At 40.1% G+C, this 12,500-nt stretch overlaps 1 protein-coding gene across 1 annotated transcript in view; it reads left to right on the top strand.

The window, feature by feature from the left end:
- Positions 1 to 11,637, top strand: part of LOC134280034 (Fanconi anemia group D2 protein-like) — a gene marked incomplete at its 3' end in the record, with an annotated part of 15,996 nt that extends 4,359 nt beyond the window's left edge. Inside the window, exons 8-14 of the mRNA XM_062762466.1 lie at positions 269 to 356; positions 1,149 to 1,273; positions 1,669 to 1,756; positions 10,623 to 10,727; positions 10,967 to 11,052; positions 11,161 to 11,263; positions 11,464 to 11,637. Coding sequence (XP_062618450.1) covers positions 269 to 356; positions 1,149 to 1,273; positions 1,669 to 1,756; positions 10,623 to 10,727; positions 10,967 to 11,052; positions 11,161 to 11,263; positions 11,464 to 11,637 — 769 coding nt within the window. The remainder of the gene's footprint in view (positions 1 to 268; positions 357 to 1,148; positions 1,274 to 1,668; positions 1,757 to 10,622; positions 10,728 to 10,966; positions 11,053 to 11,160; positions 11,264 to 11,463) is intronic.
- Between the last annotated feature and the right edge of the window lie 863 nt (positions 11,638 to 12,500).

The raw sequence follows: 12,500 nt of genomic DNA, 5'->3' as shown, positions 1-12,500 counted from the left end.
CAGTTATGGAATGGATAGGATGAAAAAGACCAAATTTATGGTTCCCTGAGGGAGGAAATTATTTCCAGAGATGGCAAAGCCACCCAGGGAAATAGTTTCCTGTTGAGAGTGAAACTATAACTTGGCTATTTCCAGAGTAGTATAAAATGTCACATGGGGAATGAGTAGTGTCAAATGTTACATGGAAATAGAAGAGTGAATAGTATGAAATGTCACATGGAAGTTGTTTATGTGTAGATAACTACTGATTTAAGTCATTTATCTTTAGCTGTATAGTGGAACATGGAGAGAAAGTCAATCTCCCTCGACTTCTGATGAGTCAGTTCCGCTGGTTAGACAGGATCTTGGATTGCAAGGTAGGATATGACTTAAAATACGGTAAATCACTTCTTATTTACGAGATCTTTATTTTTTCGTAATTACAGATAACCGGCAAAACTATCATTCTCATGTATATAGTCTTTGCAAAGATTTCATATAGCAGTAATCATAGTTCCTGAAAATTTTGTCTAGCTAATACTGATAGTTAATGTCTATCTCACGAAAATAAGGTGTTGTGAAAATAAAGTGATCTACAGTTTGACAAGAAATATAAATTTGTTTTTTGTGTGATAAACAGTATTGTGGAATCACTTTAATTTGTGGGGGTCAATCTTTTTGGGTCAATGTTTAGACACAAATTTACTTGTTCAAGGAATGCAATTTGTGAGTTACTTGTTTAAATGGTAAATTCAATAAATTGATTTGTTGACAATAAAAACATTTGTGGCAATCTTAATTTGTGGTTAGGGATGACCAATGGAATTCATAAACAAATGATCCCCCATGAAATTAACATGTACTTGACCTATTCAAGAATGATCAGTTTGTTCAGGTATTTCCTACAAAATGTATACAGTAACACACACTTGTAGCCAAATCCTTTGATTTGTAATCAGTGTTAATGAATATATGTTAAGTTCATACTTTTTTTTGAAAGAACCAGAAATGAACATTTAACTGTACTATATAAAGCCGGAATTCCTTATAACCTTGTTGCTGTTATAGTACATTGTACTTTGCTATTTTAAGCGTGAAGAATAAAATACATCATCCCCCACCCATAAGTTACATGATTATTCCTAACTTTCCCCACTAACCTTAAACAGGAGTTGGCAGACAAGATGCTGGAGATGATCAGCATTGTATCAGTGGACATCCAGAGAGAAATCATCACCTGTCTACCTGAGGTTGTGGAGGATTCAGAGCACAGTCATGTGGCCACATCACTGAGGTAAGCTTGACCAAACCGTGAAATCCCCCCCCCCCCCCCCACACACACACACACACACACATACACACATACACAAACAACATTTTAATGATTCAACAGCAAGAATCTCTGATCAGCATCAGAAAGGTGAGGATAACTGAAAAAACATTACAAAGCTCTGCAAATCAGATCAACAACATAGATAGGCATGTTTGATAAACATCAAGAAAGAAAGCTGCATATCAAAAATGAAAATGTGTGTAACATTTACTGCTTTACTAGTCATTAGCACTGTATGTATTGTTTTAGTACAAAAGGAATGCATGTATGTTTATACAATGATAGAAAAAAATGGCTTTTTTGATAAATTTTTTGAGTAGTTTTATATTTAATACTGTTATATTTGTTGCTATCAGGGATCTACTGGTAGAAAAAAGCAGTCTCACTGTACCCATCCTGGATGCTCTCTCTAACCTCAATCTCAACCCAGAACTCATGATGGAGGTAAGAATTCTACAGAAATGTTATACCATAACAGTAAGCTTGCTCTGAAGATGATATGTACAGTAAATGCAACTGTAGGAGTTAAATTAGTACAAAAATTTAAGTATTTTAAGAAAGTGTATGTGGTCTTTTTGGGAGTGTATTTTAAGTGCATTGTATGAGCTGTATGAGAAGAGTAAAAGATGTAGTAGTAGGTTTGATGATCAGTAATACAGACTGATGTACCCTAGGCAAGATTTTGATTTAAACAACATTTTATTATATTTAAGCATAACAAGATTAGACAGTAGGCACATTATATTATACATTCCTGTTGGTCTGCGAATACGTGCTACAGACTCTGGTATCGGTGTACACTAGGCTAGATGTAATGTCCACAGTACTTTATATTATACATTGTAGGTTCGCGGCTCCGTACTACAGACTCTGGTATCGGTGTACACTAGGCTAGATGTAATGTCTACAGTACTTCATATTATACATTGTAGGTTCGCGGCTCCGTACTACAGACTCTGGTATCGGTGTACACTAGGCTAGATGTAATGTCTACAGTACTACATATTATACATTGTAGGTTCGCGGCTCCGTACTACAGACTCTGGTATCAATGTACACTAGGCTAGATGTAATGTCCACAGTACTTTATATTATACATTGTAGGTTCGCGGCTCCGTACTACAGACTCTGGTATCGGTGTACACTAGGCTAGATGTAATGTCTACAGTACTTCATATTATACATTGTAGGTTCGCGGCTCCTTACTACAGACTCTGGTATCGGTGTACACTAGGCTAGATGTAATGTCTACAGTACTTCATATTATACATTGTAGGTTCGCGGCTCCGTACTACAGACTCTGGTATCGGTGTACACTAGGCTAGATGTAATGTCTACAGTACTTCATATTATACATTGTAGGTTCGCGGCTCCGTACTACAGACTCTGGTACATGTATCGGTGTACACTAGGCTAGATGTAATGTCTACAGTACTTCATATTATACATTGTAGGTTCGCGGCTCCGTACTACAGACTCTGGTATCGGTGTACACTAGGCTAGATGTAATGTCTACAGTACTTTATATTATACATTGTAGGTTCGCGGCTCCGTACTACAGACTCTGGTATCGGTGTACACTAGGCTAGATGTAATGTCCACAGTACTTTATATTATACATTGTAGGTTCGCGGCTCCGTACTACAGACTCTGGTATCAGTGTACACTAGGCTAGATGTAAAGTCTACAGTACTTCATATTATACATTGTAGGTTCGCGGCTCCGTACTACAGACTCTGGTATCGGTGTACACTAGGCTAGATGTAATGTCTACAGTACTTTATATTATACATTGTAGGTTCGCAGCTCCGTACTACAGACTCTGGTATCGGTGTACACTAGGCTAGATGTAATGTCCACAGTACTTTATATTATACATTGTAGGTTCGCGGCTCTGTACTACAGACTCTGGTATCGGTGTACACTAGGCTAGATGTAATGTCTACAGTACTTCATATTATACATTGTAGGTTCGCTGCTCCGTACTACAGACTCTGGTATCGGTGTACACTAGGCTAGATGTAATGTCTACAGTACTTCTTATTATACATTGTAGGTTCGCGGCTCCGTACTACAGACTCTGGTATCAATGTACACTAGGCTAGATGTAATGTCCACAGTACTTTATATTATACATTGTAGGTTCGCGGCTCCGTACTACAGACTCTGGTATCGGTGTACACTAGGCTAGATGTAATGTCCACAGTACTTCATATTATACATTGTAGGTTCGCGGCTCCGTACTACAGACTCTGGTATCGGTGTACACTAGGCTAGATGTAATGTCTACAGTACTTCATATTATACATTGTAGGTTCGCGGCTCCGTACTACAGACTCTGGTATCAATGTACACTAGGCTAGATGTAATGTCCACAGTACTTTATATTATACATTGTAGGTTCGCGGCTCCGTACTACAGACTCTGGTATCGGTGTACACTAGGCTAGATGTAATGTCTACAGTACTTCATATTATACATTGTAGGTTCGCGGCTCCGTACTACAGACTCTGGTATCGGTGTACACTAGGCTAGATGTAATGTCTACAGTACTTCTTATTATACATTGTAGGTTCGCGGCTCCGTACTACAGACTCTGGTATCAATGTACACTAGGCTAGATGTAATGTCCACAGTACTTTATATTATACATTGTAGGTTCGCGGCTCCGTACTACAGACTCTGGTATCGGTGTACACTAGGCTAGATGTAAAGTCTACAGTACTTCATATTATACATTGTAGGTTCGCGGCTCCTTACTACAGACTCTGGTATCGGTGTACACTAGGCTAGATGTAATGTCCACAGTACTTCATATTATACATTGTAGGTTCGCGGCTCCGTACTACAGACTCTGGTATCGGTGTACACTAGGCTAGATGTAATGTCTACAGTACTACATATTATACATTGTAGGTTCGCGGCTCCGTACTACAGACTCTGGTATCGGTGTACACTAGGCTAGATGTAATGTCTACAGTACTTTATATTATACATTGTAGGTTCGCGGCTCCGTACTACAGACTCTGGTATCGGTGTACACTAGGCTAGATGTAAAGTCTACAGTACTTCATATTATACATTGTAGGTTCGCGGCTCCTTACTACAGACTCTGGTATCGGTGTACACTAGGCTAGATGTAATGTCTACAGTACTTTATATTATACATTGTAGGTTCGCGGCTCCGTACTACAGACTCTGGTATCGGTGTACACTAGGCTAGATGTAATGTCTACAGTACTTCATATTATACATTGTAGGTTCGCGGCTCCGTACTACAGACTCTGGTATCGGTGTACACTAGGCTAGATGTAATGTCCACAGTACTTTATATTATACATTGTAGGTTCGCGGCTCCGTACTACAGACTCTGGTATCGGTGTACACTAGGCTAGATGTAATGTCTACAGTACTTCATATTATACATTGTAGGTTCGCGGCTCTGTACTACAGACTCTGGTATCGGTGTACACTAGGCTAGATGTAATGTCTACAGTACTACATATTATACATTGTAGGTTCGCGGCTCCGTACTACAGACTCTGGTATCGGTGTACACTAGGCTAGATGTAATGTCCACAGTACTTCATATTATACATTGTAGGTTCGCGGCTCCGTACTACAGACTCTGGTATCGGTGTACACTAGGCTAGATGTAATGTCCACAGTACTTCATATTATACATTGTAGGTTCGCGGCTCCGTACTACAGACTCTGGTATCGGTGTACACTAGGCTAGATGTAATGTCTACAGTACTACATATTATACATTGTAGGTTCACGGCTCCGTACTACAGACTCTGGTATCAATGTACACTAGGCTAGATGTAATGTCCACAGTACTTTATATTATACATTGTAGGTTCGCGGCTCCGTACTACAGACTCTGGTATCGGTGTACACTAGGCTAGATGTAATGTCTACAGTACTTCATATTATACATTGTAGGTTCGCGGCTCCTTACTACAGACTCTGGTATCGGTGTACACTAGGCTAGATGTAATGTCTACAGTACTTCATATTATGCATTGTAGGTTCGCGGCTCCGTACTACAGACTCTGGTATCGGTGTACACTAGGCTAGATGTAATGTCCACAGTACTTTATATTATACATTGTAGGTTCGCGGCTCCTTACTACAGACTCTGGTATCGGTGTACACTAGGCTAGATGTAATGTCCACAGTACTTCATATTATACATTGTAGGTTCGCGGCTCCGTACTACAGACTCTGGTATCGGTGTACACTAGGCTAGATGTAATGTCCACAGTACTTCATATTATACATTGTAGGTTCGCGGCTCCGTACTACAGACTCTGGTATCGGTGTACACTAGGCTAGATGTAATGTCTACAGTACTTCATATTATACATTGTAGGTTTGCGGCTCCGTACTACAGACTCTGGTACATGTATCGGTGTACACTAGGCTAGATGTAATGTCTACAGTACTTTATATTATACATTGTAGGTTCGCGGCTCCGTACTACAGACTCTGGTATCGGTGTACACTAGGCTAGATGTAATGTCCACAGTACTTTATATTATACATTGTAGGTTCGCGGCTCCGTACTACAGACTCTGGTATCGGTGTACACTAGGCTAGATGTAATGTCCACAGTACTTTATATTATACATTGTAGGTTCGCGGCTCCGTACTACAGACTCTGGTATCGGTGTACACTAGGCTAGATGTAATGTCTACAGTACTTCATATTATACATTGTAGGTTCGCGGCTCCGTACTACAGACTCTGGTATCGGTGTACACTAGGCTAGATGTAATGTCTACAGTACTTCTTATTATACATTGTAGGTTCGCGGCTCCTTACTACAGACTCTGGTATCGGTGTACACTAGGCTAGATGTAATGTCTACAGTACTTCATATTATACATTGTAGGTTCGCAGCTCCGTACTACAGACTCTGGTATCGGTGTACACTAGGCTAGATGTAATGTCCACAGTACTTTATATTATACATTGTAGGTTCGCGGCTCCGTACTACAGACTCTGGTATCGGTGTACACTAGGCTAGATGTAATGTCCACAGTACTTCATATTATACATTGTAGGTTCGCGGCTCCGTACTACAGACTCTGGTATCGGTGTACACTAGGCTAGATGTAATGTCTACAGTACTTCTTATTATACATTGTAGGTTCGCGGCTCCGTACTACAGACTCTGGTATCAATGTACACTAGGCTAGATGTAATGTCCACAGTACTTCATATTATACATTGTAGGTTCGCGGCTCCGTACTACAGACTCTGGTATCGGTGTACACTAGGCTAGATGTAATGTCCACAGTACTTCATATTATACATTGTAGGTTCGCGGCTCCGTACTACAGACTCTGGTATCGGTGTACACTAGGCTAGATGTAATGTCCACAGTACTACATATTATACATTGTAGGTTCGCGGCTCCGTACTACAGACTCTGGTATCAATGTACACTAGGCTAGATGTAATGTCCACAGTACTTTATATTATACATTGTAGGTTCGCGGCTCCGTACTACAGACTCTGGTATCGGTGTACACTAGGCTAGATGTAATGTCCACAGTACTTCATATTATACATTGTAGGTTCGCGGCTCCGTACTACAGACTCTGGTATCGGTGTACACTAGGCTAGATGTAATGTCTACAGTACTTCTTATTATACATTGTAGGTTCGCGGCTCCGTACTACAGACTCTGGTATCAATGTACACTAGGCTAGATGTAATGTCCACAGTACTTTATATTATACATTGTAGGTTCGCGGCTCCGTACTACAGACTCTGGTATCGGTGTACACTAGGCTAGATGTAAAGTCTACAGTACTTCATATTATACATTGTAGGTTCGCGGCTCCTTACTACAGACTCTGGTATCGGTGTACACTAGGCTAGATGTAATGTCCACAGTACTTCATATTATACATTGTAGGTTCGCGGCTCCGTACTACAGACTCTGGTATCGGTGTACACTAGGCTAGATGTAATGTCTACAGTACTACATATTATACATTGTAGGTTCGCGGCTCCGTACTACAGACTCTGGTATCGGTGTACACTAGGCTAGATGTAATGTCTACAGTACTTTATATTATACATTGTAGGTTCGCGGCTCCGTACTACAGACTCTGGTATCGGTGTACACTAGGCTAGATGTAAAGTCTACAGTACTTCATATTATACATTGTAGGTTCGCGGCTCCTTACTACAGACTCTGGTATCGGTGTACACTAGGCTAGATGTAATGTCTACAGTACTTTATATTATACATTGTAGGTTCGCGGCTCCGTACTACAGACTCTGGTATCGGTGTACACTAGGCTAGATGTAATGTCTACAGTACTTCATATTATACATTGTAGGTTCGCGGCTCCGTACTACAGACTCTGGTATCGGTGTACACTAGGCTAGATGTAATGTCCACAGTACTTTATATTATACATTGTAGGTTCGCGGCTCCGTACTACAGACTCTGGTATCGGTGTACACTAGGCTAGATGTAATGTCTACAGTACTTCATATTATACATTGTAGGTTCGCGGCTCCGTACTACAGACTCTGGTATCGGTGTACACTAGGCTAGATGTAATGTCTACAGTACTACATATTATACATTGTAGGTTCGCGGCTCCGTACTACAGACTCTGGTATCGGTGTACACTAGGCTAGATGTAATGTCCACAGTACTTCATATTATACATTGTAGGTTCGCGGCTCCGTACTACAGACTCTGGTATCGGTGTACACTAGGCTAGATGTAATGTCCACAGTACTTCATATTATACATTGTAGGTTCGCGGCTCCGTACTACAGACTCTGGTATCGGTGTACACTAGGCTAGATGTAATGTCCACAGTACTTCATATTATACATTGTAGGTTCGCGGCTCCGTACTACAGACTCTGGTATCGGTGTACACTAGGCTAGATGTAATGTCTACAGTACTACATATTATACATTGTAGGTTCACGGCTCCGTACTACAGACTCTGGTATCAATGTACACTAGGCTAGATGTAATGTCCACAGTACTTTATATTATACATTGTAGGTTCGCTGCTCCGTACTACAGACTCTGGTATCGGTGTACACTAGGCTAGATGTAATGTCTACAGTACTTCATATTATACATTGTAGGTTCGCGGCGCCGTACTACAGACTCTGGTATCGGTGTACACTAGGCTAGATGTAATGTCTACAGTACTTCATATTATACATTGTAGGTTCGCGGCTCCGTACTACAGACTCTGGTATCGGTGTACACTAGGCTAGATGTAATGTCCACAGTACTTTATATTATACATTGTAGGTTCGCGGCTCCTTACTACAGACTCTGGTATCGGTGTACACTAGGCTAGATGTAATGTCCACAGTACTTCATATTATACATTGTAGGTTCGCGGCTCCGTACTACAGACTCTGGTATCGGTGTACACTAGGCTAGATGTAATGTCCACAGTACTTCATATTATACATTGTAGGTTCGCGGCTCCGTACTACAGACTCTGGTATCGGTGTACACTAGGCTAGATGTAATGTCTACAGTACTTCATATTATACATTGTAGGTTTGCGGCTCCGTACTACAGACTCTGGTACATGTATCGGTGTACACTAGGCTAGATGTAATGTCTACAGTACTTTATATTATACATTGTAGGTTCGCGGCTCCGTACTACAGACTCTGGTATCGGTGTACACTAGGCTAGATGTAATGTCCACAGTACTTTATATTATACATTGTAGGTTCGCGGCTCCGTACTACAGACTCTGGTATCGGTGTACACTAGGCTAGATGTAATGTCCACAGTACTTTATATTATACATTGTAGGTTCGCGGCTCCGTACTACAGACTCTGGTATCGGTGTACACTAGGCTAGATGTAATGTCTACAGTACTTCATATTATACATTGTAGGTTCGCGGCTCCGTACTACAGACTCTGGTATCGGTGTACACTAGGCTAGATGTAATGTCTACAGTACTTCTTATTATACATTGTAGGTTCGCGGCTCCGTACTACAGACTCTGGTATCAATGTACACTAGGCTAGATGTAATGTCCACGGTACTTTATATTATACATTGTAGGTTCGCGGCTCCGTACTACAGACTCTGGTATCGGTGTACACTAGGCTAGATGTAAAGTCTACAGTACTTCATATTATACATTGTAGGTTCGCGGCTCCTTACTACAGACTCTGGTATCGGTGTACACTAGGCTAGATGTAATGTCCACAGTACTTCATATTATACATTGTAGGTTCGCGGCTCCGTACTACAGACTCTGGTACATGTATCGGTGTACACTAGGCTAGATGTAATGTCTACAGTACTTCATATTGTACATTGTAGGTTCGCGGCTCCGTACTACAGACTCTGGTATCAATGTACACTAGGCTAGATGTAATGTCCACAGTACTTTATATTATACATTGTAGGTTCGCGGCTCCGTACTACAGACTCTGGTACATGTATCGGTGTACACTAGGCTAGATGTAATGTCCACAGTACTTCATATTATACATTGTAGGTTCGCGGCTCCGTACTACAGACTCTGGTACATGTATCGGTGTACACTAGGCTAGATGTAATGTCTACAGTACTACATATTATACATTGTAGGTTCGCTGCTCCGTACTACAGACTCTGGTATCGGTGTACACTAGGCTAGATGTAATGTCCACAGTACTTTATATTATACATTGTAGGTTCGCGGCTCCGTACTACAGACTCTGGTATCAGTGTACACTAGGCTAGATGTAATGTCTACAGTACTACATATTATACATTGTAGGTTCGCTGCTCCGTACTACAGACTCTGGTATCGGTGTACACTAGGCTAGATGTAATGTCCACAGTACTTTATATTATACATTGTAGGTTCGCGGCTCCGTACTACAGACTCTGGTATCGGTGTACACTAGGCTAGATGTAATGTCTACAGTACTTCTTATTATACATTGTAGGTTCGCGGCTCCGTACTACAGACTCTGGTGTCGGTGTACACTAGGCTAGATGTAATGTCCACAGTACTTCATATTATACATTGTAGGTTCGCGGCTCCGTACTACAGACTCTGGTATCGGTGTACACTAGGCTAGATGTAATGTCTACAGTACTTCATATTATACATTGTAGGTTCGCGGCTCCGTACTACAGACTCTGGTATCGGTGTACACTAGGCTAGATGTAATGTCTACAGTACTTCATATTATACATTGTAGGTTCGCGGCTCCGTACTACAGACTCTGGTATCGGTGTACACTAGGCTAGATGTAATGTCTACAGTACTTCATATTATACATTGTAGGTTCGCGGCTCCGTACTACAGACTCTGTCCACAGTGGAGGTGGAGAATTTACCTGTTGTGGTCCGCTTCCTTCTTCAGTCTGTCACCCCAGCTGATGATCAGGAGGTAGGAGAAACAAGAGGGACTCATTTTACAATTTTACTGAACTGTTGACTGCAGTACAAGTTTAAGATAGTTTCAACTGTAATATGAACACTGTGCATCCTAACTGTCTTGCATTAAATAAGTCTTCATTGGGAAGAGCAGATTAGCAGCCATAATTGTACATGTAAGTCTTGGGTACCAAATTCATTCCAGCTGATTTCAAAGATACTTCTTCATGTTCTAGGTGTAATTGTTTGTAGGTTGTCATGGAAATTCGACAGAACCTTGATTTTACATCCAGTTTTCCATTAGCTACATCCACACCCCATGAAACAGTTAGCAGGAGGTAGGAGGCCTGTATAAAGATTGTGAAGTTTGTCAGTATTTGTTCTTTTATTTGCACTGTAGAACTGAATTGAACCAAACATCCTAATATTAAATATTCATATTTCAGACAGCTGTCTGGAGATGAAACAAGAGGTGTAGAGTCTTTGACACTGGATGCTATCAAATCAGGAATCAGGTTTCAAAAGAGTGTCGCAGAGGCATGGATAAAGGTTTGCAGTTTGCAATATTTTTGAGAACAGTCTGACATATAAATAAAATCAACAAATCAGTAAATAAATAGAATGCAGAGAAGGGTACCTGCTAGGTTCCCAGATTATTCTCCATAAGAATCAATGATTTAAATGTTAATATTATTGATATTAAAATTACATTCGTATATTTTAAATCAAGAAAAATATCTTTTTTGCAGGCTATAGATTCTGTGAAGCAAACCTCTGACCACAAAGTAATAGACTTGTTTATCCTGCTGATTTTATACTCCACTGATCGAAAGAAACCTGTAGAGAGCCTCATCAGAAATAAAATCAGGTCAGGGGCCTTCACAGAGGTTCTGCTGCAGGAGGCCTTTAGGGAAAGGGCTCAGGTGATTGTTCTTCTAACTTAGTACAAATGCTGTTATTGTTAATTTTAAAGGCAATAGTTTTATAACAAAATGCCAGGGATGGGTGATTTTGCTCCATTCTAAAAGTAATTCGTTCAATCCGTAAGCTTCACAATATCTTCAGGGCTCTCGATTCTCTAAAATTGGGGCCGTTCAACGGCCCCGTTCCCAATGCAAAAAAGGTACCTTTTTTCCCAAAAGAAAGGTGTAAATTTCCCAATTTCCATCCAGAGTAAAATATTAATTAAAAATAAAAGTCTCAAACCTAATCGCAAAAAAAAAAACCCAAACAAAACACATTTGCAAATGAAAGTGAAACTGTACTACTATTTTATTAGTTCGTGCCAAATGCATTCGTAAACTGGTTCGGGGAACCAGGTTATTGTTTTTACAAAAATGTATACAACTATGAGTTCAGAGTATCTTGTTATGTAGTTTCCATTCTCTATCCAGAGTTGTCGTTCCCGCTACGCTCCCACATACACCTCTGTCAACGCTTGTTTTACAAGATTCTTGTAAAAATTGTAAATGATTAAAAATTGTATTAATAGTCGTTTATAATTATATTTCTTATCGGAAAACAATATTTATTTTAATTTGTTACACCTTAAAAGGATTTTTTAATTAAGATTTAAATTTTTACTGCGCAAAATAGTTCCCTTAAAACTTTGAAAATAAGTCGTTTTAAGGGAATATAGGTTTGAAATAAATGATGAATTATCATTTTTATCAATAATTACAATAATTAATTACTATTTTAACTTCAAAATTTCACCGTTTAAAATTTGTACAAGAATCTTGTACAACGAGCGTTGACAGAGGTGTAGTGAGCGTAGCGGAAGACA

Source organism: Saccostrea cucullata, unplaced genomic scaffold (genome assembly GCF_032062105.1).
Source record: "Saccostrea cucullata isolate Sc308-1 unplaced genomic scaffold, CSIRO_AGI_Scuc_v1 ctg11009, whole genome shotgun sequence".
Taxonomy (NCBI): domain Eukaryota; kingdom Metazoa; phylum Mollusca; class Bivalvia; order Ostreida; family Ostreidae; genus Saccostrea; species Saccostrea cuccullata.
This window is presented reverse-complemented; position numbering and strand designations above follow the sequence as displayed.